General features: G+C 49.7%; 3 protein-coding genes across 5 annotated transcripts in view; 1 reads left to right on the forward strand and 2 right to left on the reverse strand.

The window, feature by feature from the left end:
- The window catches only part of FRYL (FRY like transcription coactivator), a 147910-nt gene extending 145214 nt beyond the window's left edge, over nt 1-2696 (forward strand). For all 3 annotated transcript variants that reach the window (XM_086463977.1, XM_086463979.1, XM_086463980.1), the window contains 2 exons: nt 32-228; nt 592-2696. In XM_086463977.1, the coding sequence (XP_086320103.1) occupies nt 32-228; nt 592-850 (456 nt within the window). In that variant the 3' untranslated portion in view covers nt 851-2696. The remainder of the gene's footprint in view (nt 1-31; nt 229-591) is intronic.
- Nucleotides 2697-5931: 3235 nt separating this feature from the next.
- ZAR1 (zygote arrest 1) lies at nt 5932-7275 on the reverse strand. Its single transcript, XM_086464466.1, has 4 exons — nt 6469-7275; nt 6302-6394; nt 6150-6224; nt 5932-6075 (listed from the first exon to the last, which is right to left on the reverse strand). The coding sequence occupies exons 1-4, from the start codon at nt 7273-7275 to the stop codon at nt 5932-5934; spliced, it is 1119 nt and encodes a 372-aa protein (XP_086320592.1).
- A 208-nt stretch (nt 7276-7483) lies between these two features.
- SLC10A4 (solute carrier family 10 member 4) lies at nt 7484-9977 on the reverse strand. The gene is made up of 3 exons (XM_086464331.1): nt 9586-9977; nt 9007-9217; nt 7484-8441 (listed from the first exon to the last, which is right to left on the reverse strand). Exons 1-3 carry the CDS (start codon nt 9969-9971, stop codon nt 7926-7928), a joined length of 1113 nt encoding a protein of 370 aa, XP_086320457.1. The 5' UTR covers nt 9972-9977; the 3' UTR covers nt 7484-7925.
- Nucleotides 9978-23193: the final 13216 nt, after the last annotated feature.

Below are 23193 nucleotides of genomic sequence, written 5' to 3' on the forward strand. Positions count from 1 at the left end.
CTAGAAAAGTTAACTATTATATTTGTTTTAGGTCATAAACATGTCTGAAGAACTCGCTCTTTTGGAGAGCTGTCTGAAAGAGGCTGAGGCTGCATCTGACAGTGGTATCGAAGAAATTGAAATTGCAGAGGCTTCCCAAGCGAGCACAGAAACGGCTATTCACTCTCTCATTGAAACCCTGAGAAACAAGGAGTTTGTGTCAGCTGTAGCACAGGTCAAGGCTTTCAGGTAAGTGCTTAAGGATTGCTTTCAGACCTGAGTTTGCTAATGGGCCCTTTAAATTAAAAGATAGGGATAGGCACTATTCCAGGGCTTTTTCAGCTCTTGCTAGATGTCCTTATTGAAAAGGACAAGTACTGTTGCTTCATTACAGCTTGTTCATACGTATTTTCCAATTAAAAAAAAAAGCAATTCTAGTAGTACTTGTTCTTTAGAATTTATCTCAAAGAAAATGACACTGTGAACTATTAGGACTCTATGGAAGAAACATTTCTCTGTCGTTTTCCTGTGTCTCCTGTTCAAATGTTTAAAGAATACTTACACATTTAAATTATATATTTTTTAATGTTTAAATCCAAATTGTGTTTACAGATCTATTTGGCCCCACGACATCTTTGGCAGTTCTGAAGATGACCCAGTTCAGACATTGCTGCACATATATTTCCGTCATCAGACGCTTGGTCAGACTGGTAGCTTCGCCGTAGTAGGCTCCAACCAAGACATGTCTGAGGCCAGCTCAAAGCTGATGGAACTTAATCTAGAAATTCGAGAGTCTCTACGCATGGTGCAATCCTATCAGCTTCTAGGGAAAATCAAACCAGGAATAAATCTTGTGAGCACTGGATTCTGAACAGCTGTCATTCAGAGAACTGATGATGAAGATACTTCAGACTATTATTGAGCACCTTTCATCAAATAAAGAAACCAACAACCTCCAACAGTCCTGACAGCCAACTCTGTTTCATCACAGCAAGAAATTGTTTCATTGAAAGTAAAAATCTGAAAATTGAAGTGAACATCTTACTTGACTGCTCTTTCTACACAGTAACTGTGTGGCAGTAGTATTTTTTTATTAAATTTATGTATAAAAACTACATGAAAGGAAAAGGGCTTAAATGTAATGCATACCTATGCATTATTTTCTGTTGTAACAGAACTGTAAATGGTGTTTGCAGTAACAGCCTCTAAAGGTTGAATCAATACCGCAGGTGGGATGAGGCTAAAATCAAGGCTGGTTTATTTTGGCTGAAGACCTGCAAGGCTTCCTGGCTTTCCAGCAGCAGTAGATATAATCATCAGCTAATACCTAATGAGACACTTTGTGACGTCATGAAGAATGTGCGGTCAAAACACGAGTAGAATGACTTACGGCTGCAAAAACCATTGACTGCTCAATGTTTTATTTGCTTTTGTTGTCCATAACAAGGAAATGATGTGCGTGAACTGGAATGTATGGGTATGTGACAGTTGTTTTTTTGAAGGTATGGGTGATGATTGTTAAATAAGGTCTCAGAGCATGCTTAAAAGAGCTGCAAGATTATTTTTGAAGAAATTTTATTTTATTAGATCTAATCCTCATAGTGTGTAAATGTTAGGACACTTAATAATATTTTAAACTGGGGTTTCCCAGTGTTTCTAAAAGAAATAATATATCTGTTAACTTTATTGGAATGCTGCTCAGTTCTCTGATCAGTGCTTATGTTACAAATATTGATAACAACTAACCAAAAAGTAGCTGCCTGCAGAGACTTTAAAATGTATATTAAAGATATATGCTGCCCATCAGCAATTCTCATTAGAAGTTAACTTATTTTATTCTGTATATATTCTAGAAACTGTATAGTGCAAAACCAGTATTTTTCTTGTAAATTTGTGCAATGCACTGTTAAGACAGTAGGTGTATAAAGCTATGAGGGGAAAGGGGGGGGTCTCCCTATCAGTAGTCACATACATTACTTGCAGTCTGAGTAGTCTGCAGGGTTCAAAGAGTTTGAATGCACGTATATGCATCTTCATGACTCAACTTAAGCCTAAGGAATTGGGACTATATATAGAAAAAAAAAAAAAAAAAAGACTGACTACCAAAACATGCAAACAGGCAATATACTCATAGTTCAGTGTCAAAGTCTGTAGCATAAAACAAACTGGATTCTGTTGAAACCAATAGCATTTTGTAAAAAAGAAAAAAAAATGAAAAAAAAAAAAAAAAGAATGTAGTCCCACCATTCCTGTGATTTGAAAGGAATACCCAGTATTTTTATATACATCTCTTACCCACTGTGATTTTTTTTAATGGGCTCTAATTCCAGAGTTTAGAATGTAGAACTGAAATTCTTAGCTCTGCCTTTTTTGGGGGAATTGGACCCCACTAGAAATGTAATTATGCTGAAATGCATTAATTGAAGGCACTGTGCACGCTGTTGGACTGCTGACAGTAGTTATGTTTTCCTAACAAGCTCTGTAACCGGTCAAGGCACATCCATAATCACTGTAATTTTTCCCTGTCCCTGATAAAATTGAATTATTTTGATGGTTTTGTGGTACTGTAGATGGTGTTCTTAATTATTTAATAAGTATTTACTGGGGGATAAGTAGTTTTATTTAGTGGTGCATTACACTTTTATTTACATCATCTTTTACCAGCTTTTTTTGTAAAAATAAAAGACATTGTATCTGTCACTTTGTCAATTTTACAAGCTAGAGTTTAAATACTTTAGCTAAACAGACTAACACTGAATAGAGGCCTGGGTGCCCTGAAATCATGGTTTTTTTCCTTTTATGTCCTGTCATTGCAACAGCATATTTTCCTAGGCATTGTCTGAAACTGTTAAAGGCCTTCTCACGCAACTGAAACCTGAATTTATATATGTAACTCTTTATGTTACACATCTTCCTCCATTGACAATGGCAAGTGGGACGTGCCCTATGAGCAGAATGATGCTAGCGGCCTGTCCTTGAGATTGCTTTAACTTTGTGAAGCTTTTCCAAAGTTGCTCATTCTCAACTACTGCATAAGCTGTCACCCTGCCTTACTTGGTGACAGGTCTGGTGACAAATGTGAAGCCATAGTAAAGCTGTCTAGAAAGAAGGAAAACATCAGACATCTTCCATAAGATGCAGCGAGTACAGCACTGACTGAGCTAACACATGCAAAAGAGCCTTCATGAAAAAGCTGTACAGGGCAAGTTCAAGACATCTTTGAAGGACTGGCAGCACAAAGGCTGTTCCTTTCCACTTTGCATAATCACATAGGTCATGAGTGGCTCTCCTTTCTGCTGAGTCTAGGAACCAGGGCCCATGATACGCAGTGCATGCTGTCAAGGACGTGACAGAGCAGTAGGGTGGAAAAGGATACAGAACTGTACTTTGGCATTAAGCAGTAAAAGCATTGAATATATTTAAGCAAGAGGAATGACATACAGAGCTACCACAGAACTGAGGAATGCTACAGGATGAAGGAAAGCTTGTTTAATATAGCTGCCCACTGCCCTCCTCCAAACCTTGCAGTACCCGATGAAAGCAGGGGCAGCTCTTTGCTGCTACCTGCCACTTGGAGCCTTCATCAACTGCTGGTTTGGGCCAGTTGCTGTTGAAGCACGCCCTACAGTTCAGAGCAGCTAGGCCTGTTCTGCATCTTGCCAAACAGAAGCAACTGCTGCTTTGACTGTAGTCAGCAGGGATGACAACTCTTAAGTTGTACTAAATGTCACTTTGGGCTGTTACTGATAACAGTTGCATAAGAGTCACCATATTCACAGCAAGTAATCCGCAAAGCACCACTTGCAAGGACATCTGTATAACTAGGAAGCACTCAACTGTTCATACTGCTAGGAGTTGCCATATGGCTTCATACTGACATGGCACAGAGCTTGAGTTCTCAAACTCAATACCAAGGTGCACAGGCTCATCACAGTCCATCTGCCACACTGCATCCATCGGGAACAGGCTGCAGCCGTTAGAATGGGGAAGGGAAACAGGAAAATATAGTGAAGAACATCCTTAGAGGGAAATAAAGACATTCCAGATCTCAGCTGCAACTGCAAGCTGAGGTAGACTATGGGTAGTTGGCTTCAGAGGGGCCCTCAACCATGTTCCTCCTCAAGCTGGAGACTTGCCACTGCTCATGACTAACTACAGGTGAGTGCACAGCCCATGCATTGCAAGAGAAAGCCACCCAGCTGCAGCTGTACTTCTCAAGCTGAACAGGGCAAGGATGGAAATTACTGTGAAAGTCTGAGTAAGCTGGTAAAGCAAGAGATACTTCCTTTTACTCGAGTACAGGGGAAAATGCTTCAGGTAGAAGCATAAAATAAAAGGGTACCCCATTCTGGGGGTGGTAGGTCTACTTCTCACAATACCTCATGCTGCTATAATAACAAATAGAGCAAGAACAGATAAAATTACTTGGCAAGAAATTGGCACTGAGGCATTAAGCCTTAGTTACTGCATCAAGTTCAAGGGACATGTTACAATAAAGCAGGAATCTACAGCAAGATGAGTTAAGCCTACAGAATTAACACTCACTGCCCCCCTAAATGGACATTTGTTGGTAGAAAGGACGATGCTTGCCCACCCTGCCATACGCTAGCTTCCATTAGAGAAGCTGTTATACAGCATGGGCTGAGACTAGTTCCCCCTTCAGTCTTTATAATAGAGTGGTCTTGGGTAAGCTGCCTATGGGTGTAGACAAGTTCATTATAGCCAAGATTAATCAGTCTTTCCAAACAAGCTACCTCAAGAGTTCTGCAAAAGGCTTTGTGCATTATTATGCTTGGTTTCAAAATGAACAGCTTTATTCACTTTCTCAGAAAAATACATTTTCTCTAAGTTCACCCAACTTCTTGGCCACAGGGTAGGCTAGCGGGGTGTACATTTTACTAGCTTGTGAATCTGCTCACATGGTGATGCTGTAGTCCCAGAGCCAGCTCATAATGCTTCACTGCGGTGTGATATCCCTACAGAGGCCATTGCCACTGACAGCACCAACAGGCCTCAGAGAGCATCATCTGGGAGTAACAATGCTGGTTCTGTCATTACCACCAAACACTGCAAGTCCTTAGTTGCAAACCCAACCCCAAAGGGGTGCAGGAGTTTGGTCCTTCCCCAACAACAGACACCTCAACCATAACCAGATCAAACTCAAGTGTAAGCCACCAAGCGCACAGCTCTTGCGCGTCATCTGCGGGCACAAGATGAAGCCAGGCAGATGTAGTATCATACTTTGAGCCTTTAAAGTGTCACTTCTCTCAGTAACCTTGTGGCAGTAAAGACAGGCAGCTCGTTTACCAAGAGAGATAACTTCAGTGACTCCCTTCCCCAGCAATTTGTGAGAACTATCCCTGAAGATGCATTAACCACAAGCTTTCCTGGTCTTTAGTCTACAAGACAAGAACACCAGCTTAGCTACACACAGACCAACTGTACCAGAAGTGACCTAGGTTTTACATAGCATTTCCCAATCATTTTCTAGTGATGCAGAAGACTTTCTACAAGGAATAGAAGTGTGCACAGTAAGTTAGTATTATTAGGTGTTTTGTTCATGAATGGTGCTCTATTACCTACTGTAGATGTCAATTTGATGTTAACTTTGAGTATTCAAGGGTAGGAGCAGTAACAGACATCCTTTCCCACCTGAGATTCTACAGGGTCCCAAGTCAGCTGCTGCCAAGACCACCACTGATTTACAAAACATTATTTGTAGGCTCTTTCCCTGTACAAGTTACAGAAGTTGCAATACCTACCCCTCTGAGCTGGGCACAAACCCACCTGATCATCTGAGTGTGCTCTGCAATACTTTTATTTGCGTGCTTTCCTAGCTACACCTCTCTTCAGTACCTTCAACAATACCACCAACAAAAAAAGATCTGCTCTACTTGCAGTTCGCTAGAAAAGCCCTAAACAAAAACAAAAAAAACAACCACCCCACCCCACTCAGATGATGTATTTGAAACTGAAGGTGCTATCGCAGGAGAGGCGTTTCCCTTTGCACCTCCCGCAGAGGTCCTGGCGGTGGGGCCTCTTGGGATCCACGTGGCGCATCTTCACGGGGCAGGTGCACCTCGTCTGCTTGCAGCTCTGGCGAGGAGGAGAAGGGGCGGTCGGTGGACGCGGGCCGGGGCCGGGGCGGGCCGGGCCGGGGGGTCCCTTACCTGGCAGGTGATGTCCTCCACGCGGTACGGGTTGTAGGACTTCTGGCAGGTCCGGCAGAACTGCCGAAAATAGACCTGCGGGGGGGAAGGCTGGGGTCAGCGGGGCGGAGGCAGGCGGGCGGGGGCGGCGGGCCGGGCCTACCGTACCCTACCTTGTTGGTGCCCTGGACGCACCAGACGTAGGCGCTCTCCCAGCGGATGTTGCAGTCCTTGCAGTGGTAGTAGCCGTACTTCTGCTCCAGGAACTGCCGGGACAACCGTTACTCGACGGGGCAGGCGCCTCCCGGGCCCGCTCGGCCCCGCTCCCCCCGCCCCTCACCTGGAAGCGCAGGCGGGTCTTGCCCGCCGCCGGCTCCCGCTTCTGAGGGACGGCCGGCGGTTCTGCCGGCACTGCTGCTGCCACCGCCTCCGCCTCCTCCTCCTCCCTACGGCTCTCCTCCGGCCCCGCTGCCGCCGGCGGCTCCGGGGTCGCGGCTGGGCGTTGCTCCAGCGGCTCGGCGCTGCCCTCGGGGGGCTTCTCCCAGCTCGCCCGCACGGCGGCCGCCTCGGCCTCCCGCTGCTCCTTCAGCGCGGCCGGCTCCTCCTCGACGACCACCGCCGCCGCCTCCTCCTCCTGCGCCCGCCGCTCCGGCTCCGACTCCTCGAGGAAGGCGGTGAGTCTGCGGGACGCCATGGGCGAGTAGACGGCGATGGTGCGGGGGAAGCGGACGGCGCGGGTGCTGGTGGTGGCGGGGCTGCCCTGCTCCTGCTCCGCCTCGCGGGGCGGCGGCCCGGCGGGAAGGCCGGAGCGGCGGCGCAGCAGCGTGCGGGGTCCGAGGGAGCACTGCACCGAGGCGTCCTGCCGCGGGTTGACCTGGACGCCCACCTCCTTGGTGTTGGCCTTGCGGAGCCGCGGCGTCAGGTTGGGGTTCACCTGGGAGAGGATGGCCTTCAGCTGCGCCCGCTGGTAGTTGTCGAAGTACTCGGCGGCCGCCGCCGCCTCCACGTAGCCCGAGAAGTAGCCGCTGCCTCGCGGCCGCCAGCCGCCCGCTGCCCCCCCCTTGCCCTTGGGCGGCGGGTAGCGGTAGGAGTAGGGATAGGGGTGGTAGGCGGCGTACAGGTAGCTCTCCATCGCCTCCTCCGCCATCGCGCCGGACCCGCGGTGACCGCCGGGGGGCGGCCTTAAATACCCCCGGGGCGGCACCGGGGCCGGGCTGCCCCCGCCCCCGCCGGCCTTGGCGGTCCCTTCCCGCCCCTGCCCGGTGCAGGGCCTTGGGCCGGGCATCCCCCCCGCCGCCCTCCCCACAGCGCGGCCCTTAATTGCCCCCGCGGGATTAATCAGCGGGGAACACGGGTTTGGTTCAGCTTCGCCATGTATTTGTGGTGAGAACAAGCAGCACAATGCTTTTACAGCGCGGGGGGAGGCACGGAGATAGGCGCGCACAAGGTGGTCTGCCCGTTCGCCCGCACTGGTGCCGCGTTGGCTTTGCCTCTGCAAAACGCTCGTCTCCTTCTACTCATTCCTGCTGCACTCAGGCGGGCACCGGCCTGCTTGCATGAAGACGTACTGGTTTACATCGCAGTGATACTTTTTCCTTCGTTTTTTCAATTCTTTCATATTTATTTTTGAGGAAATACAACTGCCACAGTAATAAACACACATCACCTTGTACAGTGGGAGCAGCGGGAGAAACAATGGGGGCCGGGCAGCTCCTCTTGCACAGCGGCGAGCGCAGCCCCAGCCTGGTTGCAAGCACAACACATCACACATCCTCGGGGGTCGCCTCCTTATCTTGCCTAAAGCGCCGTCTGCGTCGGCTCCATCTGAACGGAGTTGTGCTCCTCCATGGTCACTGTGCCGTATGAAGTATCAGCCACCTCCTCTTCTTTCAGTTTCTTGTAGGAAATATCTGTGTCTTCCTCTTCACCAAGCGTATCTTGTTTGTAGCTGTCTCTCCCATACATCTTGTATGCCAGCACAAACAGTCCTGCTTCTGCCGACTGAAAAAGCGCATAAAGCAAGGGAAACATGTACATGCTCCCTATGAGCTCCGGGGGGAAGGTGAGTTTTAGGATGGCGGTGCAGAGCTGGACGTTTTGGCACCCTGTTTCCAAAGACACTGTTCTCCTGCAGTGTGGGGGCATTTTAAAGACCGTGGCTAAGCCGTATCCCAAGGCGTACCCCGCTAGAGGCATCAGCACCGCAATGGCGTACACAGATGCAGGAATATGTGCCATCAGATCTGGGCCCAGCATGGTCCCAGTCAGGATGAACAGGATCACCACAGTCACCAAGAGGGACCACAGGGAAATCTGGCAACAGATACAGACGTTGACAAACAGCACAAGGGTTATTATTTTAAAAGGATAAGCACAGCGGGTGGGGGCTTGATAGAGAGTCTAAACCGCAAATGTGGTTGCGCTGCCCTTCCCGGGTTTGCTCCTGGCTCAGGACTTTGGTGGTGTTTGATTGGGAAAGGAAAGGGCTGAGATGGCCCTCCATCATTTTGCTTTGGGGTGACTTCCTGGGGAACTAGAGAGCCAGGGCTTGTGCTTCACTTTTCCTCTCGTAATTAAGCTAATTTGCATGGTTTAAGGAAGTGTCGCAGTGCCCGCGGGTTGGTTTTGCTAGCCCTGGGAATGCGTGTGTGTGTGTATGTGTGTAGCCTGCCCTTTCCCTTGCTTTCTGCCTCTGTCCCGCTGCTTTATCTCAAGACTGTAAGTCCTTACATTCCACCTAAGTAGTGGAGTAAGCCCGTGTGAAGCTACCATCGGTTCGGAGGGGCCGGAAAGGTTCCTGCCGTCGGACCGCGCCGTCCCCGGTGCCGACCCCGGGCATCCCCCGTGTCCCCGTCTCCGTCCCCGGCGCCGTGCCTACCTTAACGAGGAGGTCGGCGGCGCGGGGGTGCCGGTACCGGATGAGCACCCCCAGGCCGATGGGCAGCAGGGTGCTGCCCAGCGTCAGGCTCACGGCCCCCAGGGGCAGGAGCTGCACCAGGGCCGTGTTGATCCAGTGGCGGCTGTAGACCCAGAGGCAGAGGGGCATCAGGAAGAGGGCCAGCAGCGTGGAGGAGGCCGTCATGATAATGCTGCGCCGGGGGAACCAAAGAGACACCGGATCACTGCCCGCCCGCCCGGGGGGGGCAGACCCAGCAAGCCGCAGCCCCCGCGGGAAGGGGGGCTCTGCAGCCGGCCGGGGTCCTCCTCACGGCAAGAACCTCCCTTCCCTGCCCCGGTCGGGGGCGCGGGGGAGCAGCCTTTTTAGGGAAGGGGGCAGGAGGCGTGTGTCGGGGTCTGTGTAAGACCCGCCCGCCCCGGGAGAGGCAGGAGAGCAGCGCTGGGGGTTTCCAGCCGCGCCGTCCGCCCCGGCCCCGCCGCCGGTAGGTGCCCACCAAACCCCGCGGCCGCCGCAGCCCCCCCGCGACCGGCTGGGGGCGAGGGGAAGCGGGGCGCCTACCTGAGGTTCATGTCCCCGTCGACGAGCACCGACATGAGGTTGGAGAGGTTGCCGCCGGGGCAGCAACCGCACAGCAGCACAGCCACGGCCGCCACCTCGTCCAGGGCGAAGATGAGGGCGAGGAGGAAGGCCAGCAGCGGCATGGCCACGAACTGCCCCAGCAGCGCCAGCAGCAGCCCCACGGGCCGCCGCAGCTGCTGCCCCAGCTGCCCCAGCTCCACGGCGCAGCCCAGCCCCAGCATGGTCACGCACAGCGCCAGCCCCACCAGCACGCTCAAGCCCTGGCTGAGGGAGCGGTCCCCAAAAGCCTCGCCGCCCCCCGCCAGCGACCCACCGTCGGGGCCGCCGCCCCCCGCCGCCGCCGGGGGCTGCACGGAGCCGGCCATGGGCTGCGCGGCCGCCGGCTCCCCGCCGAGCCCCGGAGGAGGGAGCGGGCGGCGGCGGGGCGCCTCAGCGCGGGGCGCGGAGGCGGCTCGCCCCGGCGGCCGGCGGAGCGCGCATCCCGGCCCGGCTCCCGCCGCCGATGTGCCCGGTCCGGCCCGGCGCGGCGGCTGTCTGCTGCGGGCGCCGCCCGCGCCTCCCCGCACCCGCGGGGCCACCCCCGGCGTGGGCGGCGTCTCGGTGCTGCCTCGACGGCGGGTCCGCCCGGCCGGCAGCGCCGCCCGGCCCGGCGGAGGGTAGCGCAGGCGGCGGCGGGGGCTCCCCCCTCCCCGGTGCCACCCTCGGCGGCCCACTTCTGGAGCTGGCACGGCCCCCTGCGTCCTCCCGAGGGCCGAGGTAGAGCCCGGCTTTGCCTTCGGGGGGCGGGGGGGGGGGGGGGGGGAGGGGTGTGCGTGTTTACTTTGGCATCATAAAGTCAATCAGTGTCGCAAAGTCACCCGACGTGGGTGGGCAGCACCAGCCCCAGCCCCACCCCCCCCTCTGCTGAGGGATAGCCGTGCTTGTTCCCCCTCCAGGCAACTTGACAGCTGCTTCGAAGGCTGCGGGAATGGGTGAGGAAGTATGGAAAGCCCTTTTAGGAGGTCGGAGGGGCACCACTTTCTGCTGATGGGGTCCCAGAAGCTTGTAAGGAGAGAAGATACCTTTATAGAACAGTCAGTGCAGGTGGAGGAAGCAAACAAGCTCGTGGGCATGCAAGTACTTAAACCAGGCTAAGAAATGTAGTCCATCACCCAAAAATCACATCCAAGGGTGATTATAGTATTGTCAGTCAGAAAACTGTGCTTACAACATTTATGTTTTCTCTGTTTCATACTTTTCATTTAATAACTGTGTGTTGCCCTGTTCCTTCAAAAGCGAAATGCTATGTGGGACACCAGGCTGGGCCCACGAGGGCAGGAGCTCCCGAGAGAGGAGGGCAGCCTCTGAGAGCAGGATGGACATTGGTGACTCTTACTCTGTGTGCTTGGCACTGCTACTGGCGATGTCTTGGGAGCGTAACCATCTCTTCTTTCACCCAGAGGATTTAGAGGGGTCGCAGCCCTCCTTCTTCTTCACATCAGCGCTCCTGGGTGGGAGTAGCTGGCTCAGCATGTAGCATCCCCAGGGGCTGCCCCTTGGATTCGACACTGAGCGTGCCGCTCTGCTCCATATGGAGTGTCTTGGGTCACAGCTCCAGGGGGACACACCAAATTTAAGGAGAGAGCCTACGGGAGCCACCCTGACTGGCTGCCAGCCTTAAGCTCCATCAGCAGCAAGTTTCCCAAAAATTTATTTGGGTAAAATTTTAGTCTGTCCCAGGATTTGAGTAGAAATTATTGGTGACTCAAGGGAAAAACAGGCTGTTTGCTTATTTAACCTTTAATGCTTACTTGGAGCACAGGCAACACGAGAAGTGCAAGTAGTACCTAGTGATAAAAGGCTGAGTATGGCAACTTTGCCAGAATGAGGCCAAGTTCAATATTGTTTCTGCCTGTGTTTGTTTCCTTGTCATTGGCCTAAGGAGAGCACAGGGAAGATGAGTCATCAGAGATGAACAACCAAATAGGATCCACATTGCTTTAGCTCATTCATATTTTTGGGCTCTGTGTGCTGCTAGAGGAGGGGAGTGCAAGGTCTGCTTGGCTTTCTGAGCCAACAGTGTCCTGTGGACCTAATTTTCAGGTCTATATATGCAGAAAAGTGCTTGCAGTGTATTAATTGTGCTTCTTAAAGTTTTACCACTGCTTTATCTTGTCCCATCCTTCAGGTGGCCAGTATTTGGCTTCTCAGCATGCAGGTCATTTGCTTATTGTACTCTCCCTGGTTTGTAAGTAATGCCTGTGCAGTTTCCCTGCAGCGTGACCAAGCCAGGCCCACCGCGGGCTAGCCGAGGCTGGGTCAGTCGTGCAGAGCACAGGGCGGTTGCTCCTCAAGCAGGTGTGAAGGGCGCAGGCCAGGCCTCCTGGTTTATCTCCTACTGTCACTCCCCAAACTGCCCGCTGGAGCATGGCTGGTTGTGGGAAGATATTTTTGTGTCCTAATGCATAACATATATCATGTCATATAGGCAGTTACAGGAGGAGTTCAGTAAACCTAGATATGGTGAAGCAGACGCGTCCTCTTTCAGAGCCCACCCAGTCACTGTAAACTTCGGTTTCAAGGGACGCTGAACTATAGAGTTTCTGGTGGGAAAATGTCGTGAGTGCATCATAACAAATCAAGACCTCTTCAGATTTTTCTTAAAATTTATCGGCTGAAATTCAGCCTTAGCTCTTGGTTTAAACAAGAGCAGTACTGCTGTCTTCAGGGAAAGCCAAGTCTGAACCCAGCTGATGCGCTTTGCTAATTGTCCATCCAGCGAGTACCGTCACCCTGGGCGGCACCTGGCATATTTTGACATCCAGCATGTGGAATGAAAAAACATTGTATCTGCCGCTGAGCATGGTTCTTGTCTCTTAACTTGCTGCAGGCTTTCCTGGTATGTCATCGTTAAAGTACAGTCTGGAGTGATGCTAAGTAGTTTTGCAGCATCTGGCTGCAAGGCAGCCAGCTCACATGTAGTGCACACCATGATGTACCTGAGTCAATGGGTAATTCCTTTTCTATTTTCTTTTGTGGAGGGCAGGAGAAAGCATGCTCTGCCTACCCTGCTATTACTGGGAGCAACAGATTGACTATTTGGGTACAAAACGACGGGGCAAATAAACCTGATCATATATCAGTCTCAAATTATTCCTCGTGAAAAACAGGTGAGAGGATAAGAGATAGCAAGAGCAAGAAGAGGGAGGGAAAGGACTCACTGAAATACGAGCTCATTGTAATTAATAACTTTTATAAATAGTACTGCCTTACATTATTCTTAGGAGGCGTTTGATTTCCGTAGGAGAGCACCTGTGCTATAAACCAGTCTGGAGTATCAGAAGTCCTTCAAACACTAGGAATTTTGTTTGCTCTTTTGTAACAGGACCTTCCCTTTGTTTAGGTGGAAAATAGAGGGTAGGCTTGTAAGGAATGTTGATAGTGCTGTAAGAAATAAGTAAAGCAACCTTGCTGTTCGCTCTGCTAGTGACTGCTCAGCACGTTATGTGGAGATGTTGTTTGAATCGCTTGCTTCTCCTGTCAGGCATTAAAAGCATCTGGCGTAGCCCAGGATTATTACAAAACTGCAGTCATTGTGTAAATGCAATGAGGTCCCCTTGGTGTCCCCAGGGGAAGTCGCCGTGGGTGTTGTGCACTGTGCTGAATTTGGGGCAGCAAGAGGAGGTTCGGTGTGTGCAGTCTTTATGCCCGTCACTCCATGTGCTCAGGAGCCTCAGGCAGGAAGGGTTGGTTTGCAAATCCCAAGCAAGTTATGGATAAACACAGTCTTGCACTTGGGAGCCTAAATCCTGGCATCGTTGCACTTCGGGTGCGTGCGTGCTGTGGTTATGAGCGCTATGTAAAAGCAGGACAATGGGATGGGGTGAGAAAGCAAAGGGTGGTCACCCCCTCTTTTCCTGCTCTTCCCATTTCAGCTCAGGATCCGTTTGAGCTCCCTGCTCCTCCCGCCCTGGCTCGATGTGTGCTGTGCCCAGGTCTGCGGGAAGCGGCGGAGCTCAGCCACTGTGGGATGGCGTCACCCGCCTGTAAGTCATGCTTTGCCTCTCTGCAGGTCCGCACCGGCTGTTTGTGGAGCTGCGCTGGGCGTTTGCAGAGGAAGAGGCGCCTTGGGAGGGTAGTCCTGGAGGAGCTTTCAGTCAGCACCTTTAAGCGGTGATGCTGCTAAAGAGGCTGGAACAAAAAACTGCCGTGAAAGTCATGTTCAGGTGAGACCTCACAGGAGTAGTTTTGATTTCCAGGGGACGTACAATCCCTTCATTTCTGCTTTACGTGCTATGCAGCTAGGCTATGGATAGAAATAAAAAAGAAATTTAAGACTTAATAGGACAGTAATAATTTTCAATGGGGGAAAAAAAAGTCTTTGCTGTCATTGTCTTGGACTAAAATATTCCTTAAGGCGTATTGTGTGGCGCCCTACAACGCAGTTTAGGGTAAACTTGTGATAAACTCCATGAAATGTGTATGCTTGTTCTTACTTATAACTTAGATCCAGAGCAGTTATTTTTGTGTCTTGGGAGAGTTAGGAATTCGAGCATAATTGTGCAGAGATACTGGTGATTTTGCTTATTCTTCCGTGGTTATCTTTGTGCTAGGAAGGACATGTCCACTGCTGCTTTGCTGAAGTAGGTCCCTTTTGCTACCTGGATCCCGCTCCCTCTGTCAGGACCAGCAGCACAGAGGGGACTTTGCACCTTTTGTCACCCTCACCCATAGCCCACCTTCACTGAGCCAGCGACTGTAAGATCTTAGCAGACTCACGGCTTGGTTGGTTTTGTTTTTTTTATTTTACATTGTTTGGGAGCTGGTTCACTGAACAGGCAAGAAAACACATTTTTGAAATAAGATGAAGCATTGAGATCTGTGCCATGAAGTTGTTCCTAAGAAACCTTCCCAGCCAGACACAGACAGAAACTGCTTTGGTGAGGGTGTGCTGATCAATCAGTGTTGCTCCTGCCCCAAACTGCTTGAGTTTCACATAAGGGCAGAGTTCAGTTGGGCCATGTAGGTGGAGAACACACAAGACTCATGGGTTTCCCGTTAGTTCATTGCTCCCACAGCTGCCTATAGTGCAGAAGGACTAGGACAGACCTGCCTTCCTGGCTTCTCTGCTACCCTTCGGCATGACGCCTGGCCCCAACGCAGCCCTGTCATGCCTCATCCCAAGCTTGCTTTTCTTAAACGCCCCACTGTCCTGTCCTTAGCGTGGCGCTGCAGCTTGGTCCTGCTTGGTGAATCTCCGCAATAATCAGCATCTTTTATCTCATGGCCAGTGTCCTCAACCAGACCCAGGGTTTGAATTTCAGGGTGGGGAAAACTAGATATGTGTCCCTTCCTCCCTTCCTCATCGGGAGTCATTGATGTGTCCCTGTTGTCTCCTCTACAGGCGGGATCTCACCAAATCATCCTTCCCTTCCCCTTGGCCTAGGTGGCAATGGCATCCAGGCACCCTCCTCCTCCTCCCTCCTCCGCTGCGCTGTGGCTGCCTCTCCTCTTCCCTGCTGCCTTTGTGATTTCACCGCTCATGCAAGTCATGTCTCCTTCTCCCTCTGATTCCTCTTCCAAATGATGCCTGTTTCAGTCCAGCTCTGCTCCATGTTTACGCCTCCCTTGGGAGCAGCTCTGCAACTCATAGCCTCCAAGATTTTATTAAATTGAAGTGCTGTGGAAGGGAAACAGCACAAGCCTCGTTTCTCGCCTGCGCTGACTCCTTTGTGTCCCCACTATGTGTTCAGTCTTCCAGGGCAGCTGGGGATGGATCCTTTTGCTGAAGCTCTGGCTTAGCAGTCAAGGGCAGAGATTATTATGGTAAAACCCTCCCGTTATACTTGGTATTCCCCCATGTTTATTTTTAAGCTGTCTGAAGACCATTAATCAACAAGTAAGTGCATGATGACTCGGGTCGCAATGTTCCAATAATTCATGATTAGAACTAAGTGTTTAAGGCTGCGTGATCTGCCTTTTAAAAAGGAGGTGAAGAGATCCTTTGCCAACCATCCCATTAGAAAAACGCTTCTGGTCCATGAAAGGAAACCAAATCAGGGGATCGCTGAGGAAGTTTGTAAATTGATTGCTGGCGGTCATTTGTCGAGGCAGTTGTACCCCTACAACTGTAAAACAATTACTAGCAGCAGTTCTTTCCTTAAGCAGTTAATGCCTTTATGAGAGATACCTTTGCCCAAATTCAAATAAGAAATTATTCTGTTCCCTTTTGTTGCCATTTGATCTTTTTCTGGAGTTAGAGTAGTATCAGGATTAAGAGGAAAAGTCGTAATAAAATAGATGACTAGTAGGGTGACTAATGCCTTCCTTGGTCCAGAAAAGCCAAAATTAGCATCCTGTCCAGCCAGGCAGGGACAGGAGGTGAGATGAGGCTGCCTCTGAAGGATTCAGTTTTAAAAGGCGAATAGCATTCTGTACCGTAGGTGCCGGTCTCGCTTTGCACAGGCTCTCGCAGGCAGACAGTCTTAGTCATAATTTGGAGACAGGCACGTCTTGGATGTTGCAGCCCTGATTTGCCTCCCTGCAGGTGCCACAAACAGCCCGTTCAGCACCTGTGGGAGCTGGGGGAAGGTGCAGGGGGACCCCGATGGCTGTGAAGCGACAGCAGTGTCATCGACGCCAGAGAGCACACTAAAAATGGGACGTGCATAACCTGGGAAATGGTGGGGCTTGTTCAGTTGCAGGCCAAGATCCAGCTGGGTTTATTTGCTTTCATTCCCAGCCCCCTCTTAATTTCCTATACAGGAACCTGGTCAGGGTTAGGGACATAAATCAAGAGAGGTAATATGGAGGTAGATGACACAAATGTGGTTTTGTGCCTATAAAATCTGTATTTTGGCTTTTGCAAAAAAATGCTAGATCAGAGTAAATGACACCAAGACTGTATTGTCCCACAGAATAGTTTAAATGTCAAAAAATGCAGAAGTAAATTTAATAATACCTAGAGCAGAAGTTGCTTCATAGAGTATTCATTTAATTGAAGAAAGACACCCGAAAGACAAATTACATCCCTCTTCCACCAAAGCTTTCTTCATATTAGAAGGGATGTTAACGCTGAACCCCATGGGAAAGATAAGAGTTAATAGCATCAATATTCTGTCTCAGGTTACGCAGAAAAAATCTTCACACTCAGTTGCCATTTATATCTCTGCATGAAGGTGCCTGGGTGGACTAGGGCAGTTTTGTGTTAGAAACTGTACAAACATAGAATAAAAATGCTTCTTGTCCTGCTGCCAAATTTTTACCCAATAATGAAAATGAGCATCAGTAATGCTGATCAACAAATAAGCAAGTCCTTCAAAATAGGTGCACTATTACCTAAATTAAATCTCAAGCTGTCTAGAAGAAATCTCAGGCGAATGGGAGGAAATAAATCTCAAACATAATAGAAATCTCTTAATACTTGTATTAGATAATGTCGTATATTGATCCCATGAAAATAGCCTTGACATGCTGTGTTATGTGCACTTTTAAAACTGTGATAAAGTAGGACGTTTTTTAATAACCTAAAGAATCTTCTGAATTTTGAACTGATGGTATCAGTAGAACTTGCATGTCGCTGCAGCTGAGGGAGATGTACCCTGGGTTTTGTATACCAGGAAGATGACAGCATGCATGTCTTGGGCAACAAGATTTTTTTATTTCCTTTCTGGGGTGCGTAAGCAGAAGTGCTGGGTATAAAGCCAGGAGGATATTTCTTCCTGCCTGAGGTGTCCACTCTACCACTAGTCTCTTTGTAATAACCTCACAAGTCCACGGAGCTTCTATGGGTTTAAGCTGCTGTGAGAAAGATTCAGATTAGGTATTGGTGGGGCAGATAAAAGCAATGGTGCTGGATAGCCTGGGGAGGCAGTAGCCCTCTCCCAGGAAAGGTCAGGCAGACATCTCCGCAGCGGGGTGAGCTGTGGCTGCTGACTTTGCTTTGGGGCAGCGCAGTGGGTCCAGGTGACCGCACAAAGCTCCTCCCGGCCTCCGGTTACCCGGTTCTCTGGTACCTTGTGCGAATGCTCTTTGTCCTCTGCTGTGATGCCCGCCGCTATTGATAAAACTTCACGTCTCTTTGTGGTGTAACTGCGCGTGCGGTCGTAGCTGCTGGGAGCACATCGGGGATCATGGGGATCTGGCCAAGCTGGAACCGTCAGGTGGGGTTCACAGCCCAGAACCGAAGTCTGCGGCCTGAACTGCTTGTGGATTTTATTAAGCTGGCAGCATCTCGCATGCTGCCTGCGAGGTAACGGGCTTTGGACAGAGCTGTTTAAGATTGGATAGTCGGAGGAAGGAATAAAAGCCATCAGCCCTTTATTTCAGGGTGAAAGAATTGAATTTAATATATTGAATTATTCAATGAATAATATTGAATTATGACATATACACTTTTAAAACACATAATTTCTAAATAAAATATTGGAAACATATTTTACCCATATCTACATGGGTATAGATAATGTTATATACATATTATATATACAATGGGTATATATAATACATGGGTAGCCTAAATGCTGAGTAATTATCAGTAGGACAGTTTTGCTACTGAAGTCGATGCAAACCAGGCCTGTGAGAGTAGCTACCCAAAGAGGTACGTAAGGTATCAGTGCTCAGGGTTCCCGCCCAGGGGTGAGCGGTACTGTGCCGTAATCCCAGGCCCAGAAGGGACGTCCACCCAAACGATCCCTGCCCCAGCCGCTCCAGGCAAGGGAGCCCCGTGCAGGACAGGAGCTGGGGATGGACAGGGAGATAACGGAGTCACCACTTCCCATGGAAATACAGAAACTCCTTCTCGCAAAGCAAATTGCTTCAAACTAACACCAAGAAGCCCAAGCAAAATCATCTAGGGAGGGGTTTCTGTCCTTCCCCATTCCCCAAGAAGTTTATTAGCAAGTGCAAAGGTACAGGATCATTGCGTTATCGTGCTCCTGTACAGCTGGAGAAATAATACATTGAAATTAATTCATCTGCTCAAGATCACACTGGAACTAGTGTCAAAGTGCTCACTGGAGACAAGTGCACTGAGCTCCAGCAGGTGCCTTACTCCCAAGGAGTAAGCACGTGCAGTGTGGTCCCTTCATCACAAAAAAATCTCTGTGTCTCTGCAACTGTTAAACATCCACAGAATCAATTTTCACTTGCAGTTTCTTGAAGTATTTGAGAGGTACTGCTGAAACCCTCCGTTGCTTGTGCCATAAGGCATGAGCAACCACCTTCAGTCTGTACAGACATGTCTGAATGCTGCTCCCAGAGAGGCTCTGCGGTGAGGCTGACCTGCTGCGCTCCTCCAGCAAGCAGCAATAACCAAGCGCGGGGATTTCATTGCAAGGACTTCTTTAAACCCTTTGATCCAGTGGCACAGCAAAGACCTCCAAGCACTTTTTGTCTGTTCAGGTGGAGAGGCTGCCTCGCACCTCATGGCTGCTCCCTGTCCCCGCAGCACGCCAGCACTCACCATTAGCATCCTGGTCCTTTTCAAATTCAAGAGATTGTTGGCAGTGATCTCGACCTTTACTAGATTAAGTGAAAGATATTACCCAAAAACTGAGGAGCAGATTTAAGACAGACCTTAAGTAACCAAGAATTCAATTTTAAGGGCATAATAAACAGTAAGAGCAGTTGGGCAACCAATACCGAATAAAAATTCCACTGTCGCTTGTACGAAAACACAGGTTGCAGCTGAGCTCTTCCCAGGGGATTTCTTGGATCAGGTGCCCAAATCTGGAAGCCCTGAGAAGCCAGGCTCTGCAGGAAAGGAGACTGGCCCATCTCCCCATTGCAGAGTAGTAACAGCATCGGTTTGCAGTCGCTGCTGTTGCCCCAAAGCTGAAACAGTCCCTGTGCAACACAGGCCCCTACCCTCCCAGTGCTGGTGGCGGTGGGAGTGGTGCCTCATTGCTACACTTTGTTCAGAGGAGCTGCTCTGGAGGCAGGCTGTACTCCAGCGCTGTGTTAACTGCAGGTGGACCTGCCGTGGGGAGAAGAGAGGGGCTGTATGTCCTGTGTAATCTGCACCAGCTCAATGCAAGCCTTTTTACATCCCGCAGTCCTGAGATGATGCTGTGTGGTGCTACACATGTAGTTGGAAAAACCCAGAGCAGTGGGAAAAATATTTCTGAAATCTTAAACATTTCAGGAGATTTAAATCCCATCTGACATTGAGCAAAAGGTCTAACAGGGATATTTCAGACTCTGTGATATGTATGAAAAATAGAAAGTCTTATATCATAAAATCTAGACGACAAGATTAAAATGTCACAACTGGCATTGGAGCAGTCATTGATAACCTGGGGTGCAGCCTGGCATCGCTAGGAATGAAAGGTGATGTGCAGGAAGGATAAGCTGAATTTTCTCTCTTCTGTTTTAGATAAAGTCATGTACCTGTACGAGAGGTGGTTTGGTTTTGGTTTTGTTGGTTTGTTTTGTTTTTGTTTTTGTTTTTGTTTTTTTTTATGGCCAGCTGTGCATGGATTGGTCCTGCCTCAGACTGGGGCTTTCCTTCCATAAATGCAGCTGTTAAATTAATTCAGGACCTTACAAACAATTTAATATAAGTTCAGGAGGACGTGGTGAAGCAGAACTAGACCGAACTTTGGACTGAAAAACACAGAGAAAGCAAGACCTCCCTCTAGTGTCTGGAGAGTCCCGGGAAGGAAGCGAAGAGAGCCAAAAAAAGAAAACCCAGCACTATTGATAAGGGTAAAACAGAAGGGCTAAAAAGCACGTGTAAATAGGCTATAAATGGAGTTTTGAATGTTGAAATAAGGCTCCTGGTAGGCAGCTTTCAGTGATTTGGTTTGGTAATTAATGTTATTCAATTATTTTCATAATGAAGAGGATGCAGAAAGTGGGCACACACTGATAGAAAGAATGTGCTGATGACAAGAGCTTGAGAGACTTTTCAGGTGAGGGCAGCACAGAAGAATGGCCTGAGCGAGGAGTGGGGGAGATGGGCTGAGCCACGGCCCCACAGAGGGTACGTGGTTTGAGCCCCGTCACGGGAGCTCATTTTTCATGCTGCAATTCTACCACTGAGGCACTCAGCGCAGGGAAAGGAGCCCTAAGCTGATGTGGCACCTCTGTCAGATGGGAAAATAAGGGCTGGAAATAGGTGGAGCCTACTCTGCAGTAGCCAGCCTTGAGCAGTGAGTTGCAAGGTGGTTTTGGAAAAGGAATGGTTCCGTTTCTTCTGCTGGCAGTGGGCCACTGGGCAGGAATGCTGGCATTGATGGCTGAAGAGGTGCAAGTGCCTGCAGAGGGCTGTATTTCACTGCGCTGCACACATTTTTCATGTGGAGATGAATCGTGAAGGTGAGAAGCCCACCAGCTATCGATCAAATCCCTGTGTTCTGCTCAGGCAGCCTGATTTTGCCAGCTTTTAGCAGAGCCTTCTGTTACCGAAAGCTGCTTCACTGCTGAAGAAGAGGGCTGAGCTGGGCTTGGGTGCTTTACCAGACCCCATGCCTTTACACAAGCCCCTTTTAATATTCCCACAGTATGTTTGTGTACCTGGACAATACCATACATACACCCTCAGTGGAGCTGAGCCTGTGTGAATGGCAGCATAACTGCAGTAACTAAATCTTTGTTGATTTTTTTTTTTTAAAAGGGAAAAGAAAAATGCCTCGACTGACATTTACAATAGACATTACCTGCTCTCTGACATTTGGGCTTATAAATGAAGGTCGACCAAATTTCTGTTCTTAACTTATCCCACTGTATCAGACCAGATATGAACTGACTGGCTGACCCTTCCTCTAAATAGCAGCGCACCTCCCCCTCACTCCCAGCACGTGAGCGATGAAGACTGGTACCTAGTGATGATGAACTGAGCCTCAAGAAAATAAATGAGGCATCCTGGAAAGTGTATGGCAGAGCAGGGAACTGACTGAGGGTCTCCTATAGCCCAGTCTTGCACCATAATGAATTTATTTTTTCTCTTGATCCCACAGGTATTCAGGAGGGCCGTGTCACTGACACAACAGCACTAGCTCCGCACCAGCAGCCTGGGAGGAGAGGTGCAGGGTGTCAGCAATGGCTGCGATGGCTATGCAGCTGCACCCCCAGCAAGGCATTTTGGGGTAGCGGCCGGGACCGTGCTGCCTGTGCCGCATGTTGTGTCCCTCAGGAGCCAATGGTTCCTGCCGGCGAGGCTGGGCATGGGCGGGAGGGCTTCGGGCTGCTTTCCTGAGCCTGAGTGATGGTGGTGACGCCACGTTGCTGTCATCAACATCCAGGCACGGCTTTAAAAGGACGAGAATCAGGGCATGGTTTTTCGTAACTCCTTTCAGGTCAGCTGAAGCAGCATTAACAGTGGTTTTATGTGTCTGCGTTAGCCCAGCAGGGAATGGATGAACAGACACAATATAACCTTGCTTTGGGGCTCAGCGGTTGGGTGAGTAAATGTAAGGGTGAACGGACGACTGTAGAGCTGAGAAATCTGAGGTTAAGGCAGGAGCTGAGGCAGAGCATGAAGAGCTTTGGGTTTTGTTTTTTTTTGTTTATTTTTTTTTTTTAGACCAGTCTAAATCACCAGCAATTAATAGCCTTTAATTTTATTAAAATCAAATCTGGTTTACCTGATCTCCCCTCACTCCCCTTTTCTTTGAGGGGACTCAAAACAGCAGCACACACTTCAATAAATTTTCATTCCTAAAGGAGGAGAGTGATGAAGATATGTGTAGGATGGCACAAGATACTCCTGTCCTCCTGATCTTCATTAAGACCAACTGCTCTCCTTTGAAGAAGAAAGATTATGGAGCGCTCCTTTAACTTGGCATGTACCAGGTTCAGTCAGGCAGCAGTGCCGCTGGCCTTACCCTCAGCCCTGAACAGGGTGCGAACCAAGCTCCTTGTAATCCAGCGCTTGGTCCAGCGTCGCTTCCAGCATTTTGGCACCCAGCTGAAGCACAGGGAGAGAGCAGCAGCAACAGCTGTGAAATGATACAGCAGTACTGTCTCTGCTGAGTGGCGGGGGGGGGGTAAGGATCAGTTGGGTGACTGAGCTTTTGTGACGGGTTGTGCGGATTTGTTTGCTGACAGAGCCTGAAGGGAAACAAAAACCTTGGGAAGAGTGCCTTGAGACGAGCATAGGGGACTGCTAGGAGTCGAAGTGCAGTGGTGCTGGGGTTAGAGCAGGGGGCACCTAGTCCAGCCCAGCAGCCTGTCTCTGTCCGTGGCCACGGCCTGGAGGCCCTGTGGCCTGGGGAGAGCAGGAGGCTGGAGAAAGCCCAGTGTGCCCGGGCCCCTGACCACACTCCCACCACTGACATGTCACGACCCAGACACTTCTTGTTCACCTGTGTGGCTTGAAGCAGCTGAGGCCGTGCAGAGTCCTAAGTCAAGTCACTGATGACCTAATCCCATATTAATAAGCACCTTTTTCTCTTGGGCAGGACAGAGGCAGAGGACAACACAGCACACACGTGTCCTTGTTCACCTTCCTGTTACTATATAGAGAGTTTCCATGCAGAAAAACCCCAGACCTTATCATGGACCACTTGAATGTTTTTGAAGACATTAACTGCCCTTCTTACAGAAAGAAACTTTCCTTGAATGCAAAAAAGCAAGCTTATAGAGAACCCAGCAGAAAAGCATACT

Source organism: Leptosomus discolor, chromosome 4, assembly GCF_034619465.1.
Source record: "Leptosomus discolor isolate bLepDis1 chromosome 4, bLepDis1.hap2, whole genome shotgun sequence".
In the NCBI taxonomy this organism is placed as follows: Eukaryota; Metazoa; Chordata; class Aves; order Leptosomiformes; family Leptosomidae; genus Leptosomus; species Leptosomus discolor.

Bases quoted from the DNA above. Each gene is read 5' to 3' on its own strand.
- SLC10A4 (XM_086464331.1), bottom strand. From the start codon at position 9,971: ATGGCCGGCTCCGTGCAGCCCCCGGCGGCGGCGGGGGGCGGCGGCCCC. The intron at 9,218-9,585 runs GTAGGCGCCCCG...CCCCCGGCGCAG, and splicing joins GACGGGGACATGAACCTCAG to CATTATCATGACGGCCTCCT. The intron at 8,442-9,006 runs GTAGGCACGGCG...ATCTGTTGCCAG, and splicing joins CCGCCGACCTCCTCGTTAAG to ATTTCCCTGTGGTCCCTCTT.
- ZAR1 (XM_086464466.1), bottom strand. From the start codon at position 7,275: ATGGCGGAGGAGGCGATGGAGAGCTACCTGTACGCCGCCTACCACCCC. The intron at 6,395-6,468 runs GTGAGGGGCGGG...TTGTCCCGGCAG, and splicing joins AGACCCGCCTGCGCTTCCAG to TTCCTGGAGCAGAAGTACGG. The intron at 6,076-6,149 runs GTAAGGGACCCC...CCTCCTCGCCAG, and splicing joins TGGAGGACATCACCTGCCAG to AGCTGCAAGCAGACGAGGTG.